This window comes from Ochlerotatus camptorhynchus, unplaced genomic scaffold (assembly GCF_037179485.1).
Source record: "Ochlerotatus camptorhynchus isolate MF236.1 unplaced genomic scaffold, CSIRO-AGI_Acam_v1.1 ptg000319l, whole genome shotgun sequence".
Taxonomy (NCBI): Eukaryota; Metazoa; Arthropoda; class Insecta; order Diptera; family Culicidae; genus Ochlerotatus; species Ochlerotatus camptorhynchus.
The window spans coordinates 1,167,310-1,194,168 of record NW_027040807.1 but is presented as its reverse complement, the minus strand read 5'-3'; the positions used below and the strand labels follow the sequence as shown (position 1 = coordinate 1,194,168).

General features: G+C 38.3%; 2 protein-coding genes across 3 annotated transcripts in view; one reads left to right on the top strand and one right to left on the bottom strand.

The window, feature by feature from the left end:
- Ist1 (IST1-like protein) overlaps window positions 1–26,859 on the top strand; it is a 175,608-nt gene that overhangs the window by 56,802 nt on the left and 91,947 nt on the right. The gene's annotated exons all lie outside the window — the stretch shown is intronic.
- The window catches only part of Rsph3 (Radial spoke head protein 3), a 62,836-nt gene that overhangs the window by 1,792 nt on the left and 34,185 nt on the right, over window positions 1–26,859 (bottom strand). Inside the window, exons 3-5 of one of the 2 annotated variants that reach the window (XM_065229688.1) lie at window positions 24,237–24,601; window positions 12,908–12,995; window positions 12,562–12,603 (exon numbers count right to left, since the gene is read on the bottom strand). In XM_065229688.1, the coding sequence (XP_065085760.1) occupies window positions 12,562–12,603; window positions 12,908–12,995; window positions 24,237–24,601 (495 nt within the window). The remainder of the gene's footprint in view (window positions 1–12,561; window positions 12,604–12,907; window positions 12,996–24,236; window positions 24,602–26,859) is intronic. The other variant, XM_065229689.1, reaches the window with a different exon arrangement.

Genomic DNA, 26,859 nt, shown 5'->3' with positions numbered 1-26,859 from the left:
GTGTGTACCCTTCGTCCTTACAGTGTGACATAATATATGCATCATCCCTAAGAAGGAATTAAAAACAATTGAACACACTATATACTGTTTTTGTTGAAATAAATGGTATGGAGAAAGAGGTAGATATCCTACTTATGCTAGATATGGGTTAATCCGTGCCAAGTGACCGAGAAAACTTACAAACGTGAAATTGTATTCAGCCGATTAAGACCAATTTTGGAGGAGATACTTCTTTCAGATCAACTTTTAAAAATCAAAATTTGTGTACTAATTTCTACCAATATGCTAAATTGGATATTCCAGCGGATATAACGTATATTCGTTATGAGTCAACAAAAGTCAAACGTTGCAAACAAAATTTAAAAATAGTGGCAACCCAAGCAACACATATTCATGGAGCAAACTTCCAAAACCATATATGTATAGTAATATAGTTCTCTGTCCGAAAATGTATGGAGAAAACAACTATTTTGAAAGGTAATGGTTCTTAACACTCCATTATTTTTGTAAGGTCCACTTCCAAAAAACCATAATACATAAGGTTGAAACTTTATCACACAAACATTCATGTAAAGTTCCATAACAATTTCAGTTGAAGTCTAGCAGGGATTATAAACAATTTTTAACCATTTTCGGTAAGGTCAAGTTATGGTTCGCGTTTATGCGGGTTGTGTGTTGCTTGGGAAGGTGTGTTGTTGTGTGTGTACATCAGAACCGCTACTGTATTACCTGACTTATAACGAATATACGTTGTATACGAGTACCCCGAATACAACGTATAGTTCGTCTAATTTTTCATTGCAAATGCTATGCAAAATTAGACGAGTCATACGTTGTATTCGGGGTACTCGTATACAACGTATATTCGTTATAAGTCAGGTAACACAGTAGTAAGGTAGGTTCAAGATACCGATTATGCTCAATCGATTCCAAATTAGGTCCTAACAAGGGTCCTGATCATTCTTCCAAAATTTGAGCTCATTTGGTTGTGAACTCATACTGTACAGATAGCAAGCTTTTCCGTATATCATTATCGTGGAGGGCTAGGAATTCAGTGCTGTAAATTATCAAAATCAATTGAACATTTTTGATGAAAATGAGAAAATCAGCTATCAAAGGAACCTCTTTCGAATGGCTGATATCAGTTTGCTTAGTCATTTGACGAAGGCATGGATCAATGTCATCTGAGAAACACTGGATATCATTCAATTGAGTGTAACCTACACACAAACAGAGCTATCACAGACAAACAGACATAACACTAGCAAATTGTTCATCGAACAAGCATTTAACGGACAATATAAAAGTATCGTAGTTGGTAGTATCGCCACCTGTGGCGCGCATAGGCAATTCCCTTGCGTTTGACGTTTACACACTACCGCCATCTGTTCAGCGCAGTGCCCACCACAGTGTACTCAACAGATGGCGGTAATGTTTTAGCGACGATGTTTTACAGTGAGAAATATTCAATGTGTTATGTCTGTTTGTCTGTGGAGCTATGGTCGGCATTTCGGCGAAAAAGTTAAACCAATCCGACACCAACCTGACTTCTACCAAACCCCAACCCGATGCTGACCCGGCATTAACCCAAAATTGAACCGACATGAACTCGACATTGGGTTGACATCGACCTTAAATTAGCATTACATTGATCCGACATTGGGTAGACATGTATGTTTGGGACTATTCAGCTGGGTTTATTTTATACTCCATACTCAAATGATAGTGAGTGACTCAATGGACAGTGACGATGAGGTTCGATTGAGAAGGGGCATGGGAGAAATCATTTTCACATAATTGATTGAATTGTTGTATTGATTCATCTTCAATCGAATGATATAAAAATTAACAGCACTGGCTAGGATGTTGAGCAGAAAAACCCAAGGGGGGCGACACATCTAAATCTCAATTTTAGATTCTCAAAAAATCTCACACTAGCGAATCAATCTTCGAAAAATCTTCTTGCATTTCTTGCATCTACATGCTTCGCGCATCATCTTTTGCAGGAAATCTTCAGAATCGTTATCAATCTCCTTTCGATCTACTCAGCGTGCGAGCAGCTAGCCACAGCACACACAATCTTTCCTGCAGTGTAGATAGAGTCGTCCCCTCGAAAAAAAAAACTAACTTTTCCTATCCAGCTTTCCATGCTCGGTAATGGCGGCCTGTTTGTATGAATAAATGTATCCTTCACTGTGCTTTTTGACACTAACTGGAGGGCGTATGTTGTTCCATTTTCTTCTGTTCCTGGGAGAGGGAAAGGGAAGGGGTTGAAATTCGAACATCCAGATAGTGTCAAAAAGCACAGTGAAGGATACATTTATTCATACAAACAGGCCGCCATTACCGAGCATGGAAAGCTGGATAGTAATTGTCATATTAACTTCAAAGGGCCAGTGCAGTAGAAGTTCTTAACCAAACGAGCTCAAATTTTGGGAGAATGATCAGGACCTGACTTGCAATCGATATTTCAAACCACCCTAGTAGGTATAAACATTTTTGACAATGATGACGTTTGCACAAACAATATTTCAAGCGTAACTATTCAAATCGACGTATTTCATTTTGTAAACAATCACTTCAATCGACGATTTGTGGCAACTGCTAGCTCACTCACAGAAACTAACAACACCAGCTAGTAGGGTAAATATTTCCCTACCTGATGATGGTTTTTGTTTGTGTGGGTGAGTTAGCAGTTAAGACAAATGGTCGATTGAAGTGATTGTTTACAAAAGCAGATACGTCGATTTCAATAGTTACGCTTGATTTAAAATAGTGCAATACAGTAACTTTAGTAAACAGAGCTTTTAACGGATTTTAGCTCATTTTATTGTTAAAAGTGTTAGTTTTCATCGTTAAGGATAAGAAAAAAATATGCAATTGAAGTTATATAGGGGAATTTACGTATTCTCGTCAAGCAGCGTCCGCACTTCTATTAGCGATTTCTCAGCGTCACACACATACATGACAGGTTTGTTTGTTGACATTTATCTGCTGCTTGCTGTTCTACCAATTCCAATCGACAGAATTGATCAAAACGGGTTGAACATGTTTTTACAACGCTCCAAACTTCTCAGGTGAGTGTGACTATTGTCGGCAGTCTCTTTTTCTTCGGCACCCTTTCCATTTGAACTGCGTGTTAACCAGCTGTTCTATTATCGGCAACTCGAAATCAGCCGTATTTTGTAGTGTGTATATTTCATTTAAAGAAAAATATGGCAGAACAGGTTTGCACAGTCGTAAAAATGTAATCAGATTGAAGCTGAAAAGGTAAGGAATTGGCTTAATACATTCAGCGAAGAGTTTTCATGGGAAAATACAGTGAAATTCGAGGGGGGCGACTCTATCTACGATGCAGGAAATATTATGTTTTGCTGTGGCTAGCTGCGCGTACGCTGAGTAGATAGAAAAAGATTTATCACGATTTTGAAGATTTCCTGCAAAAAGATGATGCGCGATGCAAGTAGATGCGAGAAATGAGAGAAGATTTTGCGAAGATTTATTCGCTAGTGTGAGATTTTTTGAGCATCTAGAATTGAGATTTAGATGTGTCGCCCCCCTCGGTGAAATTAACGTTTCTATTTCGGTTGCCGAAAACAGTCAATGGGTGCCGAAGCCATAATTTACCCTATTCATATTTATTGAAGTTCTTTTTTTTCTTGATTTGTTTTCCGTGCTGAGCACCAATGCTACCGACGCCAGGGAGGCAGCTTCCACACCTGGACCCTGCCTATCGACCCATCAACTCATGAACCGGGGACCAACGGCTTTACTTCCCTTCCGAAGAAAGGCGGGATCAAAGATGTTATGACTCAGAACATCCCGGCGGTGCCGACTGGGATTGAACCCAGGCCTGCTGGGGTGAGAGGCAATCACGCTTACCACTACACCACCGGCGCCGCTGATTTATTGAATTTCTTGGAATATATCAAGAGCAAATTTTCATTACGTCGAATGTAACAAAGGTAAACAAAGTCGAGCTATCAGTGTCAATCGATGCTCCTGCTATTACACTATATACTGTCCCAATATAGGATCACATCCCATTTTTAAATTTATTGACCAGTCGAATTGCTTTTTGACGTAATCACCTTCCGATCAAAATAGTTTTCGATGTTACTTAAGTCATCCGATTTCTATGGAGATGCCGTTTGCCTTAAGTAACAGCACTGAGAAACCCGTGAAAAGTGTACTTTCGTCGTTTCGTGAATAAATCGAACTGTTTGTTGCTAAGATGATTTCGGTGGTCCTAAAATGATGAATGGGCTGCACGTAAGGAGACGTAATTGATAATGTCCTGGTAAATACACTTTGACTTAAGTAACAATAGGGGCCACCAAATGACGTATAATAACTTTTGACTCAAAAACCAGTATTTCTTAGCATGATAGCTAGCGATTTGCATTTGTATGATTAAAACCCGGCTGAATATGTTAAACATTGCTATCACTATGAGATTATATGTGTTTAATTGGAAATAGGAATAACTTTTCGGTCATCAAAACAAAACTTTATTTTTCTCGGATCGGTGCGAATGTTACTTACGACATAATGAAAATTTGCTCTTGATATAACTGTCGTGTCTTCATCAAAACTATACTCATTTTCAAAGAACTTTCTTCTTGAACGCTATGCACAAGGCTAAATTCACGTTTGATTTTCCTGAAATTGCATTTACCTAATACTGAAACATATCAATGAATCTGAAAAAAAAATAATAGGTACATACAAACATTAAATACAATAACAGCATGGTTTGCCTCTGTTACGGCATTTTATTTGGAATACAGAAAACGGTAAAATTATGATTTTTGTGAAATTAGAACCTTTTTTGAATAAAAAAAAATCGGTACAAGTGGTAGCTTTTATTTTTACCGAGCTGGCGTACTAAAGGGTGATACGGTCAAAATTTGGTCAAGGGAAAACGCGTGTAAATCGGTGAAATCGTTTATTTAAAAAATCAAATTAAATTTCTTTTTCAAGTTCAATTAGTATAAAATTCAGGAAAAATATTCAGTTAGGCTTCCGCTTTTCCAAATCCGAATTGCCGGGCCTTACGCGTGACCCTTGCCATCAGATTTTGTACAGCCACCTTGTCCACCTTCTTCGCCGCAGAAAGCCAGTTTGCCTTGAACTGCTGCTCGCCCTTAGCAGTTTTTTTGGTCTTCTTTAGGTTCCGCTTGACAATAGCCCAGTATTTCTCAATTGGGCGGAGCTCTGGCGTGTTGGGAGGGTTCTTGTCCTTGGGAACCACCTGCACGTTGTTGGCGGCGTACCACTCAATGGCCTTTTTACCGTAATGGCAAGATGCCAAATCCGGCCAAAACAGTACGGAACAACCGTGTTTCTTCAGGAAAGGCAGCAGACGTTTATTCAAACACTCTTTCACGTAAATTTCTTGGCTGACAGTCCTGGAAGCTATGAAAATGCTGCTTTTCTAGCCACAGGTACAGATGGCTTGCCAAACCAGATATTTCTTTGCGAACTTTGACAGTTTCATGTGCTTGAAAACATCTGCTACCTTTCCCCTTCCTTTTGCCGTATAAAACTCCTGTCCCGGAAGCTGCTTGTAGTCGGCTTTGACGTAGGTTTCGTCGTCCATTACCACGCAGTCAAACTTCGTCAGCATCGTCGTGTACAGCCGCCGGGATCGCGCTTTGGCCGTCGTATTTTGTTTATCATCGCGATTTGGAGTCACTACCTTCTTGTAAGTCGATAGTCCGGCTCGTTTTTTGGCTCGATGCACGGTTGTAGACGATACACCCAGCTTATCTGCGGCATCTCGGAGAGAGAGGTTAGGGTTTCGCTTGAAACTACCGGCAACTCTCTTTGTCGTCTCAGCGGCTTCCGGTTTTCGATTTCCCCCCGATCCAGACTTCCTGGCTGTCGACAAACGTTCCCCAAACACTTTAATTACATTTGTAACGGTTGATTTGGCAACTTTTAGCGATTTTGCCAACTTTGCGTGCGAGTAGCTCGGATTTTCGCGATGCGCGAGCAAAATTTTGATACGCCCCCAACCCCCCTTTTGGCTTTTGGCAGACGTCCAAACTTTTCCCAGGGGGCTTTAGCTCTAGCCACCTAGCTCGCTGTGCTCAACCGGTGGAAACTAACAATTTTAAATTGGCTTACTACTTGACTAGCCTATTGGTCCCAAGCAAATCGATTAACGTACCCCATTATAGTCGAAATTCTAGTACTACACTATGTGTGTTTTTTTTATCGTCGGTTTCTGTTCCGCAATCTAGTGCCAATTACCGATGAACATCGATTGCCATCCATTGACGGCAACCGTATGTGCAGGAAGGCAGCTTCCACACCTGCGTAGGATATCTAACGATTTTAAATTGGCTCACTACTTGACTAGCCTATTGGTCCCAAGCAAACGATTAACTTACCCCATTCTAGTCGAAATTCTAGTACTACGCAATGTTTGTTTTGATTTGCTATGAAAGTTTGACAGATAAAATGAGGGGTTCGTGGATTTTCTTTTGTTTCGATTAGCTTAGGATCGAAGAGAGTACCAGAGCTGAGCCAAAAAGTTGAGCACGTTTCTTCGGGACCTTCTAGTCTTAGAGTTACCTCTATGCTGTGCTGCAGGATTCGAGGTAAACACCATTTTTGAAGAATTGTTGTTCGGCATTCTTCCAACATATCGCGTGGAAGCTGGACTCATCATAGACTTGTGCCAGCTCGTGGTTCATTCTTGTCTTCCATACACTGTTTTCATATACACCGTCAAAGATGGTCTTATGCACGTGTCGTTTAAAAACGCCCAGTGCTTGCAGGTCCTCCTCGAGCATTGTCCATGTTTCTTGCCCGTAGAATACCGCACCGGTCTTATCATCGTCTTGTACATGGTACACTTACTACGCGCGTGTAGTAAGTGTACCATGTACACTTATCCGACGGCACCAATGATGCGACGTAAACAAATTCATTCAACAACTCTAATTAATCTCCGTAGATTATCACACTTCTGTACCCTTGGTCGGTATGGTCAGTTTCCCGGGAAAACCGTTCTTGTCCATAATCTTCTTTAGCTCTTCAGAGTCAATAGTATCTAGGTGGAAACTAACGACTTAAAATTGGCTCACTACTTGACTAGCCTATTGGTCCCAAGCAAATCGATTAACGTACCATATTCTATTCGAAATTCTAGTACTACACTATGTTTGTTTTGATTCGCTATGAAAGTTTGACAGATAAATTGAGGGTTTCGTGGATTTTCTTATGTTTCGAGGGGTGCATCGATTAGCTTGGGACCGAAGATAGTACCAGAGCTGAGCCAAAAAGTTGAGCACGTTTCTTCGAGACCTACTATTCTTAGGCTGTGAACCATTTGCCGAGTTAAATTTAACTCGTGGTTAAAAGTGACATTTTGAAAGTTATTTCTTTTGTTCGAAAATCCCCGTGCTGTCGATCGACCGGTTTTCGAGTCACGGTCGTCAAAATTTAACTTCTTGTCTGTCAGAAATAACCACGCTCGGATAGCAGGGTTAATCGATAACTTTCCATCTGTCAAATTTTAACCAAAAGTTAAAATAATACACCAAATGGTTCAGAGCCTTAGAGTTACCTCTATGATAGTATCGTGAGTGACCTTGAAATCGATGAATAGGTGATGTGTAGGGACTTGTTATTCGCGATAGTTTTGGAGGACCTGCCGCAACGTAAAGATTTGGCGTGTTGTCGATCGTCTTCCACAAAAGTAGCTTGATAACTTCTCACAAATCTGCTTGCTAGCGGCGATAGATGGCGAAAGATGAACTGGGAAAACCCTTTGTGCGCTCAAAATTATTATTATTCTGAAATCGATTAAAATTTAATACTTTTTCGGATTTATTCCATATGCACTCAAAAATATTAGTAAATAACATAGATTAAAATTTAATCATTTTATGCGCTAACAATGTTTATACGTAGATACGATTAAAATTTGTTTCAAAATTATACTAAGCTCGTATAGTAGTGAAGAGTTCGTTCAGTTTATTTCGTTGATATTTTTGATAGACTTGAAAAATTAATCGTGAATTTAACAACGCACGGAAGATCGGCATCAAGACAGGTTTGCGGCACCGACGGAACCTCTAACCGAGAACGAATTAGAATCACTGTGGTTGACGGATTCCTACTGGTGCCCTGAATCAAGTCATACCTGACGATGAGCTGATTAATCCAAACAGTGGTGACGGAATAACAAGTTACGGTGTTCAAGACGTCTATCGGAACGTTATCCTCCAATCCAATCCAATCCAAGGAACCATTGTTGGAATTTGAAGATTGTCGGTTGCAGGTTTTGTTAAACACAATCGTAACACAAGCTTGTAAGCAGGTTCCGCTCACTTCACTATAAAACATGTTTTTCGAAATTAAGGAATCGTTGGATGGTATAATGATATTCTATACTTGTCAGATACAAGAAGAGGTTGGAAAGTATGTATTTGACACATAAAACCTGTCAATTAAGCTTCCAGTGCGTCACAAGCAGCGAATTTATGACTCGTGAGCGTTCACTCAGAGTGAACGACAGTAACGAAAGATTATTTGCAGTTTATACTATCCATGCATAAAGCATTTTACACTAAGTTTGTATTCTCTCTCTTTATTCCGAATTATGCGTCGGGAAGGAGAGTTGCGATTTAGCGTAACTTTTATCAAAGACATCATATCAAGAAGACTGGCAACTTTGCCAGAATCCAAGCGACAGATACAATAGCGCTGCGCTTGAGTGAAGGTGGAAGCAACGCATAGGAAAATGAGCAAATACACAAACCTTTCTTTTGAGAATGTAATCTTTGCTATCAAATTTGTTCGAAGCATTTGCCTTTTAGCGGCAGATGACACGATTGTACCTGTCTCATAGCGTTCGTATGAGAAAATGGAAGAGTTGCCAGTCTTATTGATTTGTTGTCTTCGCTTTTATCCTATATAGATTTTAATATTTTTTGAGTGTACATAGCGCTTAGATTTAAAAGTAATCTATAGAAGATTTAATTTCTATACTAGGTTATCATAGTTTGTTAGTAAACAATTCACGCGTGATATATCAGTTGCTAGTTCGTTGTCGTAAACAGTCGGAACAAGAAACAAATAGGGGAAGAGTTGGCTTCGGCAATACCTTAACCTATTATCGTCAGGGGGAACGTCCTTGAGAGCTCAATTTTGGCATGTGGATACATTGTGTTTCAGCGCAACTATTGGCCAAATTTGAGTGCTCTAGGACTTTGTTTAACCCCCTGAGATAATAGGTTATAGTATTGCCGAAGCCAACATTTCCCCTATAAGCTTTAGACGAAGAAAACCAAGAATGAGATCGAGTTGGAAAAAATGGAGGAATATCGAGTCACTCATCAACTGCTGGACCGTTGGAGGGAACACAAATTTTCCAGATATGGTATTGATTCATTTAGAGGGCCGTTGAAGGTTCAATGTCCGCTCTTTCGCTGACTAAATCTTAGCTGAAAATTGCCTACAAAACGAAACAGCCGGGAAATGGAAGCATTTTTTTTGTTCGACGGCGTGGATCATAATTAACGCATTCCTGTATTCTGTGGTTCATTCTAGTCGAGTCGAACGTGGCCTGCGTCACTTCCTGTTCTGGACGTTCAGTGCCACGCAGCCGGGGGGGCTACAAAGTGATTTATACGTACTAAAACGTCCATTCCGGACACACACAAGTCTGACTAGCAGCCTGTGCGAGCTAAGCAAATCCAATCATGTATCAACATTCTCCAGGAACAGTAAATCCAGCGGTTTCCAGTTGAAGGTCGAGGAAAACGAAGCAACAAGATTTAATATCAACTTATGTAATTATCAAATTTCATAGATATGCAATTTTAAAAGTGAATTTTACAAGAAACAACAATAACAACCAACGAAATACATTTTGGCTGATAAATCCCTTTAATACATCGTTCGCATGCTCGCTTTTTATACTTTCTTATCCATAAACCATTTTTATGTCGTATTCTCTATCTTTATACGGATCTATGCGTCGGTCGGGAGAGTTGTGATTTAGCGTAGCTTTCAATGTATTTAGATTTAAATATCTTTTGAGTATGGGCTGCGTGAAGAATAATGATCGCTCAATAGTTCTCACCAGCGAATCCAAACACATAAAGCAACCAACGATACAGACAAAGCGCTTGCTACGACTACCACGACAAACTCTCTGCAACACAGCTCGATCGGAGTGGTATAAGGATAATGATATATTGCTTGCCTGCTTTGTTGCGATATACATAGTTAAGGACTTCTTGAAAAGATATAACAAAAAAAAATCCCATTAACACACGTGTATCATCTTTGGCTTTACTTCGTGAAGCAGCTTGCCAACAATTTCGTCGTTTTCTTCTACCGGTTCGAGCGAGCTATATTGCAAAGGCTGCTTGTCATGAAAAAGAAATAAAAAGATTATATCATTATAGCTTTCCATTTCTGACAAAGCGTTATCATTCGGCTCGTTGGTCGCTTGTCATTTAGTCATTTGGAGATATTTTTGATTCCTTGGTTCTCACAGTCTAACTTGTAATTCTTTTTGTATATTGAACATACAATAAACTCTTCATTTCTCGATGTTCTATATCTCGATATTCCTCCCTATCTCGATGATTTGAGCAGTCCCTCCATACATATTATATTCTATATATCACGATCTAGTCTACCAGCTTTTCTACGTTTGAAGTAAGCGATCGAGTTTTGCTTTGGACACGGGATGAAAAAATGCAATTTTTGAAACCGAAGTGCTTCTAGAATCGTTCTAGTAGGCTAATAAATTACTGGTCTTAATGTCACATAATCACATAGACCTTATGTGGCTAATGAAATTTATGTGATTTATCACATAGATCTCATGTGATCATATGAATGTTATGTGCATTTCAGATAAAATTCATTAGTTTTGTAATTGGAAAAATATCGTGCGCGTTCCCAATGGAAACTACAAGAAAACTGGCAGTTCCACGCCAAATGACGAATCGATAAATCTCGACCTTCTCCGATTTACATGAAACTTTACCTAATTGTTTGTAATGGGCAACCATTCACAGTTTTGCTAGAATTTGGCCATTTTGGATCTTATATTTTTTTCAAAATGGCGATTTTTATATTTTTTTCAATAAATTGTAGCATGAAAACTTCACTTCTGACCGAACTGATGATGAAACAAAGTTGAAGAGAAAAATTAAGTCTTTATAAGTATTACAATATTTTTATTTAAAAAAATTGTTAAATACTCAAATATTCCAAAATATCCTTGTTCTACTTTTATTAATTTAAAAAAAAACTAAAAAAAAATGCAAATTTTTGAAATATTTAACACCATAGACACTTGAAAATAAACAAAAATCGTAGAACAAGAACTTGTGGTAAATTTTTATAACTTTTTGTTGGTAGTGTGGTCTTCAATATTTTAAAAGTTTGTATTTTTCATGAGCTTAAAAAAATACTAAGATTTGACAAGAACATTTTTGAGATACATAAAATTATAACTTTTTTTTTTAATTTTCTTAGAAAGACTTTATTTTTCTCTAAAACTTTGTCTTAGATGTCATTCCGATTAGAAATGACGTATTAATGCTTCAATTTATTAATTTAAAAAATGTCAATGAATTTTAGCACAAATGTGAATAATTGCCCATAACAAACAATTCAGTGTCAACAATTCAAAGGGGCGTAATTGCTTTTGTAAACAATGGTTTTAACCGTCGATTTCTCGCGAATAAAAGCTCACACATGAAAATCAATGACTTCAACAGGTAGATGAATGTATCCTCTACCAGCTGGAATTGTTAATTTGGAGTGGTGAGCTTTAATTTGCGAGAAGTCGACGGCTAAAGCCATTGTTTACAAAAGCCTTTACGCCCCTTTGAAATGTTGACACTGAATTATACATAGTTTCATGCAAATCGAAGAAGGTCGTGTCAAAAATGAATTTTTTAGCTATTTGACTTCCATCGGTAAATTAACTACTGTGGATAGACTCAAAGAATACTTAATTAAGGGCATCTGTTACACAAGTTGCATGGACTATTTTTGCTATATTTCGTGAAACAAGGAAACTTCAGACAGCAGATGCAGTATTTATCTTATCCATGAAGTTTAGCAAAGCGATAAGGGTTCATAAACATTGGGAACGTCACTTTGTTCTAATGTAGTTGTCTTAGTCTTATTGAAACAATGAATGAAATGAATGAAAGCTTTTGTACAAAATTGTCTTATCAGTTTAAGCTGTGGAATAGACAACGCTATATTTTTATCAAGCAAATAAATTAATAATATTAAAGGCCGTGAAAGCATTGTCGTTTGAAGGACGAAGCTCCAAAAGAGGATATGCAACATATCATATAAAACAAAAATACGCTAATTCTTGTATCAGGTGGTTTAACATTGCTTTTCATGTTTTTTTAGACTAGATCGTTGCGTATCATCGAACTAGGAAGAGATATCTGTACAAGGATTTCAAGGTACTAGGAGTGACAAAAGCAAATCATAATGATTTTGCTAGCATTATTTAACTGGCATTAGAGGCTGTCTGCGGTGATGAATGACCAAACTCACCTTTCCTGATAGAAGACCAGCATAAGCGAAATAAGGGTTCCACTGAGGGAGGTGGTAATATTTATTGGTATTTGTGGTATGGCGAAATTGATCCGATAAACAAATCGGACGGAAAACATAACACGTAACGCAGAAGAAAAAGAACAGGACGAGTGAAAAAAATAACACGAGTTAATATAAAATGTTCCTACATATAATGGTACTCCCAAAGCATTGCTTACTTAGAAAGCTTATCTTTGTCAGCAAACGTTTGCAAACCCAATCATTAAATATTAATCTACTTAGTAGCAACTAGCAGTAAATCATATTAATAATGTTGATTTTTACATAGGAGAGTTGAACTTACCGTCTGGATATTGTTGGTAGTGAAATTACTGCCTCGGACGACTCTCCGATCGTGCATCACATTTTGGTAGGTGGCGTGTTGCTGGTCTCTGTAAATAGACGGATGCCAGGAGGGAATAGTGAGAAAAGAAAAAAAAATCATTAATATTACATAGAAGTCCGTGATTATAGCTTATAGGGTATTTTCGGGCGTCAAAGGTTGTTGGTCTTTGGATAAATACCCACTAGGTAAGAATATGTAAATTTAAATCACTTTTGCGTTGAGACGCTCTTCTTGGTTTTCCTGTTCGCAGTGGGAGTTCTACGCATTAACTGGAAATTACCTAATGTTAGCCATGTGGTAGCAATTTTATCGAAAAAATATCACTTTTACCGCAATCGCATTAAAAATAATGAGATATTGTGCACATTATTGCTTGAAGCAAGTTTATAATCGTAAACATTCAAACATTTTTTTTAATCTAGGTCCAATCTTCACAATCACATTTTAAATTTCATATTTTTTCATATTTTTCGTCTTATTTGCGTCCTAACTAAATCTTTACTCCTGCCGTCAACTTCTTTGTCAGTGTTTCTTGAGCACTTTCACAGTTGTTAATTGAGAGTTTTATTGGCCTATACACAACAACAAAACAGCGCAAACGCGATATCCTAGAACCTATTGCCGATTAATGGAAAAAATCAACGCAACTGACAACCACAGCATGCTGTTAAAGTTGATAATCTGACGTCAAGGTTGCTTTAATGTTCATATAGGTCTTATTTACGGAGATAATCACGATTAAAGACTTTGAATCTGAAAATACCTCTAAAATCTTCAGGAGAATTTCCAATCCAAAACACACAAAAATTACCATTTAGTCTCGAACCTTTCAGAATTCAATGAAACTATATATGATTATATGTTCGTTACAACCCTTACAGCAAAACATTAATTTTAATATTACATAAACCATGCCGAAAATCTCATGTAATTTTTATGGCCACAACAATAAAAAAAATGCAGTAAAAGCAGCGTTATGTCAGTTCATGCACTGTATTCAGGGCTGTCATCTGATCACTCAATGCGCGCAATGTACAGATTTTTCTGAAATAAACAAAGTGAGAATCATTTAAACACAAAGTTTACTTGTCTTTCACCCTGCACAAGTGTAATGCAGCGGAGAAGAGCAGACAGACACACACCCAGAAATAACAAAAGCTCAATGTGTAGCCATCGTTCCGACGGCTCCGACGCAAAGAGCGCCACTCAGTGTAGGGTTGCAAATGGGAAACCCAGCAAAAAGACAAAATTCTTCTTCGTTATGCCTTTCTTCATCTCCTATGCATGCAGTCGTGGTAAGCAAAGTCTGCAAAGAATCCAAAGAAGACATTACCGCTTGTTGTATGTATTATATTCGCTCCCTGCGCCGCACGGATTGTACCGCTCATTGTGTGGATCGCTTTCTCACAGATTAGTTGGAAAAGAGTGTGCGAAGTAAATGGGAGAACTACACACTCTTTGTCGAGTGTTGTGAGATGCATGAACAAAGTTGCTTTGCTAACGCTCTGAGGTGCTTTCCAGCCCTGACTGTATTAATGATGATTTTGTCCTTTTTTTAAGTAATATTACACCATATTTTCGACACGATTGAAGTGCACCCACTTTGATGTGATATTAAAATTAATTTTTTTGCTGTTGAATTTTTTTATTAAAATATGATTATTTTTCTAAAGATAAACTTTTTAAAACTACGTCATTACTTGAAAACGACTAATGTGACCAAACTGACATCTGAGAAAAGTTGTTAATAGTTAATAATAAATGTGCTTTGGGAAAAAATACTTATTACGAGTGTCACTTCACGATGAAAACGAAGTGATGTGACCACTTATCACTCACGGTGAAGTGATTGCCGTGTAAATCAAATGGGAATCACTTCACCGTGAGTGATAAGTTGTCACTTCCTCGTGAAGTGACGTCGGTAATAAGGGCCAGAAAAAAAATCAGCAAATTCATGTAAAAAAATAATAAATTGCTGATTTTCTCAAAGGGCCACCTTCGATTTTCATAATATTTTTTTGTAATGCTGAAGTTATGTCCTAAAAGTTGGTTTAAAGTGTCAGACGGTATTTCCTATAAATATTTTTTTTTGTTTTAGTTTAATTTTTACTAAAATAATACATTTGTTTTTACTAAAATAATATCAAAAATGAATTTTATGCATATTTTTTTACATGCATATATAAGTCTAGCCATTCTCAAGTTATTGCATTTTTTTTTTTGAAAATTCAATGTAATTTTGTTCGGGAAGCTATTGATTTTTTTTTAATTTATTGGATTTTTTATATCTTTTACACTTTTAATGAAAATCAAAACCTATTTTTTTTATTTCGCGGCTTAAGGCAGAGGGGAGATTCGAACAAATTGTTGAAAAATTTGTATGAACATTATGAACAATTGTCTAGGTAGAGGAGGATGCACAGTGGTTACCCATAGGCCATTAATTCCATGAATATCGGCAGCAGAATACGAAACGCGACATTGCCGGTCAACAAAGACACAAGGGGATTTTTGATAACGTGCGTAAAGTTTGTCCTGGCTCAGTGTCGGTTCAAAACAGCGTACGTGATCCTCCATTGGTTAGGAACGAAATGGACTTCCCTTTTTTGATGGTTGACTTCTCACTTGTCCTCCTTTCATGTAACAATACAGCTCCGGAAATGGACAGAATCAAGTTCAAGTTGCTGAAAAATCTGTCAGACGTCGTGAAAAGGTGCTTGTTGAAGTTGTGCAATCAGTTCGTTATTCCGGGTGATAAGAGGTAAGTGAGAGTCATTGCCATTCAAAAACTCGCGTTCAATCATAACTCGTACTGTCCCATTGCGATGCTTTACTGAATTCGGAAGTTGTTGGAGAAAATGATTCTTCTTTGTCTGGACAAGTGTTTCGAGTAGAATGGTTTACCCTCGGATATACGCAATTTGGATTTCAGAGGGGGTTCTTTAATTAGAGACTAAAATAAAGATTGAAAAATTTCAATTGGGTTCTTTAATTTTGAAAAATATATCGGTTTTTATACACCATCTGAAAGAGCTTCGTTTTCTGAGCACAGTGATATTTTTTTTTTCGAACCCACACACTTTCATCTCGATTTTTAAATCAAGATTTAAAGCAAAACAATTACTTCGCTGTTTGACACTAAACTGACAAACAGGCAGCTCGCTCCCATACAAAGTGACACCAAGGGGCGCTAATAAGGTGATTTTTGCAAATGTCATCGTTCTTATTTTTTTTTTTTTTTTTTTATATCTTTATTAAGGAGACTTTCAGCCGTTGGCTGGCTCGTCTCCGAAAGATCGTTCTTATTTAAAATAGTTCCAGTGTACCAAAATTGATGAAATTTTGGTGCACTGAAACTATTCTAAATAAGACCGATTACATTAGTAAAAATCGCCATCTTAGCGCCCCTTAGTGTGACTTTGTATGGGAGTGAGCTGTCAATTTGTTTGTTTAGTGTCAAAAAGCGAAGCTTTAAATCTTGATTTAAAAATCGAGATTAAAGTCTATGGGATTTAAAAAATATCGATGTGCTCAGAAAACGAAGATGATGTATGATATTCGGTAAAATTTTTTCCAAATTAAAGTACCCGATTGGCCTATACTCGAAAACAGTAAATGGGCTCAGATTTTTGGACATTAAAGTGAACCCTACACGATTGCTTTTATTGACAATAATCGTATTGTCAATACATGCTATATTGACGTCAATATATCGAGATTGACAATATTTCTGAATTCACATCATCAATATTATTGTCAATATTTCCCCTTCGCGTCAATATATTGATGCGTGTGGGGTTTGCTTAAGACCATGTTACAGTCACTATAAATCAATAGAGACGCAACGAATCAAAAAATCTGCGAGGTGTTTTTTTAGGTTTTTGAATTATATTTTTTAAGTTATCAAGTTTTGGGTTTTCGCTCAATACTCCTATGAAACTAGACTATCATGCATATTCATTGATTTATAGCAACTGTAAAATGGTAGGAAAAACACATCGCTGATTTTTGTACATGTTGTGTAAAAAATCTTCAAAAAGAAAATATAAAATCATACTACACACTTAGTTTTTTTTTTCTACGGAGCTCGATGGTGCAAATCTCGGCAAAAAAAGTTTTACTGAGATCTCAGCAAACATTTAAGTTGTTTTCTGATATACAGCTAAGAATTACACGAGATTAAGCAATCAAATGTCATTTTTGCTGAGATCTTAGTGAAACTTTTTGTCAACATTTGCTCAGCCGAGCTCGGTAGAAAAATCTAAGTGTGTACGCCCTCTGTTTACAAACCAAGAAAAAAACATAAACAAACAAATACAATCCATGTTTTTCAATACATAATCCCAATTTTTGAATATCATTGTATGTTTCCTATAAATAATTTTTAATTAACTTCCATTTGATATTTTGACCTTTGAAATCGGACTGTGGTTCAATAGTTATGAATTTGAAAAAAAGCCATTTTTGAGAAAAAAAAAAAACGATTTTTTGGATCACTGTAACACTCCGCATACGATGCCTCCGAAAAGCGTGTAACGGCAAGTTTGCAATGGCATAGCTTAGGAATTTCTTGACGAATTTCATAAATTGCTGTATCTCTAGAATTCCTAGGGTCTGTAGAATATTTTGATTTTAAAAAGTTTGAAAATAGGTTCGTCTATTTTTTCAAAAAGTGAAAAAAGGTCGTCACACGTTTTTTTTTTAAGTTGTGTTTATGGGCTTTGCAAGTGGCATTAGATATATAATTTAGATTGATTAGCACAAATGTTCATATTAAACCAGAATACAGTCATGGTTCCTACATATGGATCCTGGAGACAACGAAACGGTGCTCCGGAAGATCCGGAGCGTCCGTAAAAGTGGTCAATTCACGAACGTGATCCTATAGCTCAGCGTTTTTGAAAATATTTGGAACTGTGATATAAGATAGAATTTGGGGTCGTGACATAAAATAGGACCCTGATGACCATGGGACCGTCCTCCAGAAGATCCAAAACATCCGTAAAAGTGGTCAATCCATGAAACTGATTCTAAAGCTCCGCAGTTTTTTCGAAAACATTTGGAACTGTGAAATTAGAAAGAATTTGGGGTCGTGACCAGTAGACTGATGCAAATTTTGACATTTTCGCTCCACAGTGCTCAAACGATTTCAAATCGGGTCCTGATTAGTCTCCCAAAATTTGAACTTATTTGAAAAGAAACTGACTTCGCACAAACCATTTGAAGCTTATATGGAAATTACTATGGGAAAACCAAATGTTTTATTCATATCCATCTAACAATTTACCATATAGCTCTGCTTTGAAAAATGACAACTGAGCTCGTAGAAAATTTTCTCAGCTACAACTTTGTCCTGAACCACTTTTCAATATAATGTTAGCATCAAAAGTTATCAATAATTCAAGCCACTAATGTCTTACGATTATGCTCAATTAACTGTTCAGCAGGCAACATTGGTGTTTCTGGCGCTTGGAATAGAGCACAAAAATCATGGCTACTATGTCACATTGCAAGATACAGTGTTGCTCACAAAACAGCTGCTTGATCATGCCATAAGATTGTCAATCTCTTAAACAATCAATAACTATTTTATTTGACGTTTGGCTCAACAACTACATTCTGCTAAGTTGAAGCTGAGAAAATTTTCCATAAGTATAGCTTTTGAATTTTTGAACAGTGCCATATGGAAAAAGGTAAGAAGAAAATGAACAAAAAGTTTGGATTTCCCATAGTAATTTCCATATAAACTTCAAATGGTTTGTGCCAAGTCAGTTTCTTTTCAAATGAGTTCAAATTTTGGGAGACTAATCAGGACCCGATTTGGAACCGTTTGAGCACTGTGGAGCGAAAATGTCAAAATTTGCATCAGTCTAGTGTCGTGACATAAACATGGATCAAGATGGCTATGAGACCATCCTCCGCGAGATCCGGAATATCCATAAGAGTGCTAATTTCATGGAACTGATTATAGAGCTCCGTGTTTTTTTAATCGTCTTCTGAAATGTTTACATTTTTTCCCTCTACCAACATGAGGGCTAGATCTCCACACCACCAGGTTGCACGAATTAAACTATGTTGCTAAATGTTCATGGACACACATCCGCAGTTAAAGTTAGCTGGTTCAATTCAAGATGTTTGGCTAAGCTTCAGCTATTTTGAAATCCTCAGCTGATGCTGAACACTTACAAAAAATTCGAGGAATTTCATATAAACAAGATCGTTGATTGGCTGATGCCCATAGCCATCCGGACCATGTTTATGTTACGACCCCAAATTCATGAGCTCTAGGATCAGCTTTATGGATGGACCACTTTTATGGATCTTCCAGAGAACGGTCCCAAGATCATTCGGGTCATTGTTTATGTCACGACCCCAAATTCTTTCTTATATCATAGTTCTTGGATCAGGATTAGTTTCATAGATTGACCAATTTTGTGGAGGTTCCGGATCTTCCGGAGGATGGTTCGATGGCCATGGTTTCACGTTTATGGCACGACCCCAAATTCTATCTTATACCACAGTTCCTAATGTTAAAAAAAAAAACCACGGAGCTCTAGGATCAGTTTCATAATTGACCACTTTTACGAATGTTCCGGATTTTCCTGAGGACGGTACCATGGCCATCCAGGTCCATGTTTATGTCACGACCCCAAATTATTTCTCATATCACAATTCCTAATGTTTTCGAAAAAAAAAACACGGAGCGTTCGTGAATTGACCACTTTTACGGATGTTCCGGATCTTTCAAAGACCGTTCCGTTGTCTCCATGATCCATATATATATATAAACCATGACTACATCCATATATATATAAACCATGACTGGCTAATTATGAACATTTGTGCCCATAAATCTAAATTGTAGATCTTAAGCCACTAGCAGAACCCATAAACACACCTTTTTTTTAAAAAACGTGTAACGTCTCTTTTCGCTTTAAAAAAAAAGTAGACGACCCTATTCTCAATCTTTTTACGATCAAAATAATTTACAGACCCTAGGAGTTCTAGAGGCACCGCAATTTTTTAAATTCATCAAGAAATGGCTAAGTTATGTTATTGCAAACTTGCCGTTACACGCTTTCGGAGGCTTCGTAGTCGGCGTAATGTTGTTTACCCACCGTATTCGGAGTATTAACATGGAAATGGTCACCCTAATGACAACATAAAAATATACGGGTCTAATATTTTGCAATAAGGAACAAAACTACCATCATCACGGTGAACGATAGCCCTCCGGAAACCTCCCGTCGCCCGAGAAGGCTATACGGTCGTGCCGACTGGGAGCGCTACGACGAATCCATCAGAAACATTTGCCAAGAGAACCCCCCGCATAGCCTGGACGAATCCACATAAAATATTATTAGAGCAGCGAATCTGGCCATTCACAAATCCAGGTCAAATCCCAGGCTTAGACCCTTGCATTGGTGGTCGCCTGAGACAAAAACGGCAATTAAAGCCAGGCGCAAGGCCCTTCGCACGGCCAAACGCCTACCGCACGGACATTCCGAAAAGGAGGGAGCCCATGAAGCCTACCGAGCTGCCAGAAACCAATACCGTCCAACCATCCGTGAAGCAAAGGAAGCGAGCTGGAAAAGCTTCCTGGACGAAATTAACCCAAATCAGTCATGCACCGAAATCTGGCAGAGGAAATCTGGCGCTATCCGAGGCTTTGCCCTCCGCGGCCCAGATGGACTCTCCCGAGACCCAGAGACAATTGCGAACCTCCTCGGCGACTACTTTGAGTCACTGTCCTGTATTGAGGTCTACAACGATGATTTCAGGAACCGTATCGGCGTCTCCACCTCCAGCATCGAGAACGTGACCATACCCGATGACAAAGATACACTCACAATTAACAGGCCCTTCACCATGGATAAATTAAACTTTGCCCTCAGAAACGCCAAAGGCAACTCCTCCGGACCGGATGAGGTTGGATACCCGATGCTGCGGAACCTCCCATGGACGGGTCGTCGGCTGCCTGACTCCTGGAAACATAGCCTTATCGTCTCCATCCCGAAAAACCTTGGTCCAGCACTATCACCGAAGGATTTCCGGCCGATTTCCTTGACCAGCTGCTGCAGCAAAATAATGGAGCGTCTGGTCAACCGGAGATAAGCGAGATTCCTTGAGGGGAACAACCTACTAGACCACCGACAGCATGTCTTCCGTCCTGGCCACGGAACTGGTACATACTTTAACAGCCTTGGACAAATAGTACATGAGGCACTCCGTAAGGACCAGCACGTAAAGGTGGCCTCCCTGGATCAGGCCAAAGCGTACAACAGAGCCTGGCCACCCCAAGTACTACAGCTGCTAGCCAGATGGGGCCTCGGAGGAAATATCCTCTACTTTTTGAAGAATTTCCTGCAGGGCAGAACCTTGTAGGTGACCGTCGGGAACCACCGCTCCAGCACCGGACGGGAAGAGACCGGGGTTCCCCAGGGTTCCGTAATTGCAGAGACCATCTTCCTGGTGGCAATGAAAGGAATTTTTGTGGGGCTCCCTAAGGAGATCAACATTCTGGCCTCACACTTCTGGAGACTCCCCGATCAATGCTCGGTCTTCTCGGCCGAGACTGCAGCCCTTCATTACGCAGCTTCCCTACCATCCTCCCTCCGGTATGTATACTAACCGACTTTGCTAGCGCCATCGCGGCACTGGAATCCGCCACCGCCCGCCACCCCTGGATTTAGGCCATACAAAACAACACCCCCTAGCTCCACTTTCATGTGGAAACCGAGGCACTGCGGAATTGCCGGAAACATAGAAGCAGACCACCTCGCAGCCATTGGACGAAGTGGCCGACTCGCCAACACTTCGGTCCCCAGACAGGACCTGACAATTTGGATCAAGTCAACCCTCAGGACGGCCTGGGACCGCGAATGGTTCGCCAGGAGAGACTTCATCCGGAAGACCAAAGGGGTAACCCTTCCCTGGACGGATGTTCCAAGGTTTAACGACCAGAGATTCCTGTCACGGTTAAGAACCGGCCACACCTGCATGACCCACAACATGGGGAGCAGCAGTGGCGGAAACTTCCGCCAAAGATGCGAAACCTGCAGAGCAACAATGATGGACGAGCTCATACTAATAAACTGCCTTTGCTACCACGGACCACGAGAACTCTACGGGATTGATTGATTGATTGATTGAAAAAAAAAAATTAAAATTAGGCAAAATGCTGATCTTTGGGACCACACTAAATCGGAATGGCCCACCCGAATGGCGAAATAGAAAATAAGGGTTTGTGAAGGAACAAAATTACCAATTGTTATGGAATTCTAAGATCCACTCAAATTTTTATCTATGAATTTGCAAAGACCACGGTGGCTGGGTTCGAATCCCGGTCCGGTGTAGCAATTTTCGGGTTGCAAAATTCCTAGACTTCCCTTGGAATAGAGTATGATAGTATTTGCTACACACTAGTACTAAATGCAAAAATGGTACAGGTTTAGAAAGCTTTCAATTAACAACTGTGGATGTGCTCAAAGATCATTAAGTTCAGTGCCAGACGCGATGCAGAAGACGTAATAAAATCAAAATAGAGAAAGAGAGAGAGAGAGAAAGGTTTGTAGCGGAAGCCATGCTGTTAATTCCATTTCCAAGGATAACAAAGCTTTTGGTTTTTAGTATTCTTCATTTCATTTATTCATGCAGGTAAATAGTATATGCATATTCAAAAACTCGAAATTGGCTTTTGATGTCTGCGTCGGTTGAGTTTTTCCATCGGTTTATGTAGGGGAAATGGACGTAATGTCGAGCTAAATGCCCCTAATTTGGGCCCATACGTAAATTCAGCATTCGACTAAATTTTCAATAGCGACCAAAAATATCCATTACTACCGTCCCGGAAATATATGTTCATCTAGATAAAATTGATAAATAGCAGATTTTTAGCGATGGGCTTAATCTTAGATCCATAGGCCAACATTAGAGCCATTTCCCCTACACATTAATTTGAAATCGTCTTTTGGCTTTATAGAGCTGATGTACGACTAATATAAAGATTTTCAAATCCAGCGGCACTAACGCTAATTGCTAATTCAAAAGTAAATCAGTGTTGTTTAGTTGAAATCACTTCCAAGAGCACTGTGCAATGCATCGATCCGATTGTTTCAAGATTAATATCAACATAATAATAATAATACTGCTTTTACTGAAAGGTTTGAAGGTTATAATATCCATAAAAGCTGACCATACGGCAAAATAAGTTTTCATGCTCTATGCTTTTTTGCGCCATGATCCTCACCATGATTACACCTAGGTGCTGTGGCAAACACGTAGAGCCGCAAAAGGATAAAAGGGGAACAGAATAATGGGAACGAGTAAAATAATACAGGTCACCTGCTATTGAAACCTGATTGATAACGGCGGCAATCTACCGCTGAATTGGGCCTGAATCATTAATGTGTTATATATAGAGAAAACATGAAATAAATGTGAGGGATTGATAAAATATTGATTTTCTGAAGACATGTGGTGTGAGGTTAAGTCGAATAGAGCACGTACATAATTTGAGATTTATGTCTACGTAATTATATTTACAATGATCCTTTTATTAGTTCGGTAATTCAATATGTTCTTGCTACAATGCATGATGAAAACATATAGGTTTTAGTCTGTCCTCAAAAACAGTCAACCGATTCGTGTTCAGCCTGATGTTTTAAGCTGCACGAGAACGTATTCAACGATAAAAATTTGCATAATGTTTAATGCAAACGTTACTTTAAACAACCTTGCACGTCTAGGTCAAATTGGCTGCACATGACCACATTTGTGATTCAATCATGTGTGTTCTCCTAGAGCAACACGTTCAGAAAGGTGTGCAATAAAAATTTTTTTGAATACATTTCTCTGGTTAAATGAGCACTGAGTGTTTTTTTAAAGGAACCAATTTTCTCCTTAATTGCAAGTCAATTAATGGTTTCAGATTTTCTAATTTTCTATTTATTTTTTATTTATTGTTTGAAAATTTTCTTTGGAAATAATACAATGAATAAAATACATAAAATTCTCATTTTTATCCAAATCTCCCATATTGAGGAACACGTTCAATTCATAGACAACTGCTTTCCTATGCATGGAAAAGTGTTCAAAGAAGGAGACGCATGGTACATTTGCTTGGTACGAGTAGCTATATACATATACTTTTCACTTGCGAAGCTACTCACGTTGCGTCGTTCAAGTTTAAAGTTAACACTTAGCTAGAAAATCGGAATCACTTGTATCACCGTGAAAGCTGTTTCTCGTTTAGTTTAACTCCCCCAAATCACAAATTGCACTTTACCTCGCGTTCCGATTGTTGAAGTTGTGCCTCGGGATGGCGCTGGTGGCGAATGCGGTTGCCTTTGCCACGTTCGGCTCCGACTCGGATTGAGTAATGGTGATTTTATGATGATGGCTGCCATGCTTGCACAAATGCTGCTGCTGGTGGTGGTTGTGGTTAGGATGATTGATATCGTTATTGTTATTGTTGATACTGTTAGCGGTCAGAAGAATCCTTGGACGGCTCTCGTAGGCATACAGGCGACGAAGGGAGGTCGCCGATGGAATGATTATAGGAAGTTCTTTACTCGGTTGAAGGAACACGCCCTTGGGCACAGTCGTGATAAAGAGCGGCTTTTTTTTAGTGTTGACATCCTGAGAGCTTCCCTGCGGCGTGGTAAGCGGGCAGTAGGAAATGGGAGAACAACCGTACATGAGCTTGAAAAATTTTTCTCAAGCTATCTAACCGTTTGGCGTTGGGTTGATGGAATTTCATGTTCATGCTAAATGATGTTTTTTTAAAAGTACAGTATGGAAAGTGAGTGAAGTGCAAAGGCAAACAATTAGAAAAGCTGCAATTAGCTGCACGCATCGTTGTAAGTACCCGTGATGAAACGCCCATTTACAAAGCGAAGGAAGTTAGATATTGAATTTCTAAAAGTACATAATTGAGTATGCTGATGACCTACGATATGAATCTATTTTCGGTCAATTGCCATGTATATGAGGTCATGTCAATGTGAAGCTCAGTCTGACGTGGACAAGGAAAGCTTTGTGTAGGGTTGACAGTATTACTCTTGATTATTGTCACTTTCCAATTATATATGGTCGACATATGATTATGAACGAGGACAAGGTAATATGGTTATCACCTGGGACGAAAAATATACACGTCAGAAAGAACAACTGTCACAAACTGTCATGGCGAGTCAAACAGTTTGATAACACCTTTTTTAGAGGTGAACAAGAATACTCAAAGTGGTATTAATATTTTCCTTTAAAGTACCGTAAACCGGATGGAAATTGAACACAGGGTTACTTAAATACTACATACTTATGAAGATTTCTGTGTTACTGAATCATTAAGTCCCATATGTAGAAATGAAATGTTTCACACAGCAATAGAATATTCTTTATTCGTTCACATAAATGAAAGAACCAACGACTGCGAATTTGATGAAATCTTTGATTACTATTCAGCAAAGTATGATAACATTAGAAATAGATTGAACATTGTCGATTGGCAAGCAATATTAAGAACTTCAGGAAATGTTGAATGTGCAGTTGCCGTATTCTAGAATGTGTTGTTTGAAATAATACTTGAAAAAGTGCCCACTAAAAGAAGAAGACGTCAGAGTCATGCAAAACATCCGGTTTGGTACAACAGGGAACTGAAAAATTAAAAAAAAAATCAAAAGCAAAAAGCGCATAAATTTTATAAAAAATATAATAATGAAGAAACTTTGGCATACTATTTAGACATTTGCGATCAGTTAAATTTGGCCTTGAATATGGCATTTGAGGAGTATAATTTAAAAAAACTGAACTTGAAATAAAATCTTGTCCTAGAAACTTTTTCAATTATGTGAAACCAAATTAAAATCTGATAATTTTCCATCAAAGATGCATTTTGACGATAAGGTAGGTGAGAAGTCGGATGATAGATGCAATTTGTTTGCAAATTCCTTCCAATAAATCTATACTAGGCTTTCAGAAGAGGACCGTGACCGTGAATATTTTGGTTCTTATTCAGAGTTTTCAAGTGACATCAGCGTAAGTCAAATCAAGCTTCATGATATCTTAAAGGGTTTAAACAATTTATATGCATCTAAAGGTCCTGGCCCTGACGGTGTTCTGCCAGTTTTTATGAAAACTTTAGCTACTGAACTTACTGCGCCATTATTTTGGATTTTCAATATGTCACTGGAATCCGGAAACTTCCCTAAAATATGGAAAAACTCGTGGTATAGCTTTTATCTCTTGCATTCCGAAACTTTACGAGGCGATTATAAATGAAAAACTCTTTCTTCAAATTAAAAACAGAATAACTACTATGCAACATGGCTTCTTTAAAGGCCGTTCAACAACTACGAATTTGCTCGAAAACGGAAACCATGTAGTGTTGTATACAGATTTCAGCAAAGCGTTTGATCGAATTGACATACCCATGTTTCTTTTTAAACTTCAAAAAATGGGAATTCATTACGCACTCCTCAAGTGGCTTGAATCATATTTAACTGACCACCATCAAATAGTAAACTACAAAGGAAAGACATCAAATCCCGTTGATGTCACTTCAGGAGTTCCTCAAGGCTCCCATTTAGGTCCGCTTTTATTTATTCTCTTCGTCAATGACATATCTTTCATAATTAAGAAATTGAGAGTTTTAATCTATGCTGACGACATTAAACTTTTTTTTTGAAATAAAAGATGCCAAAGACATCATCAAATTCAAAGAGGAAATACAGATATTCAATAATTGGTGTCATAAAAGCCTGCTACAATTAAATATAAAAAATGTAACTCAATTACCATTAGTAGAAAACGAATACTACCTGACATAACAATCACTTTAGGAAAACAGAACGTAGAAAAGTGGGATGAAGTCAGGGATCTAGGTGTTATTTTGGCCTCAAAACTTACTT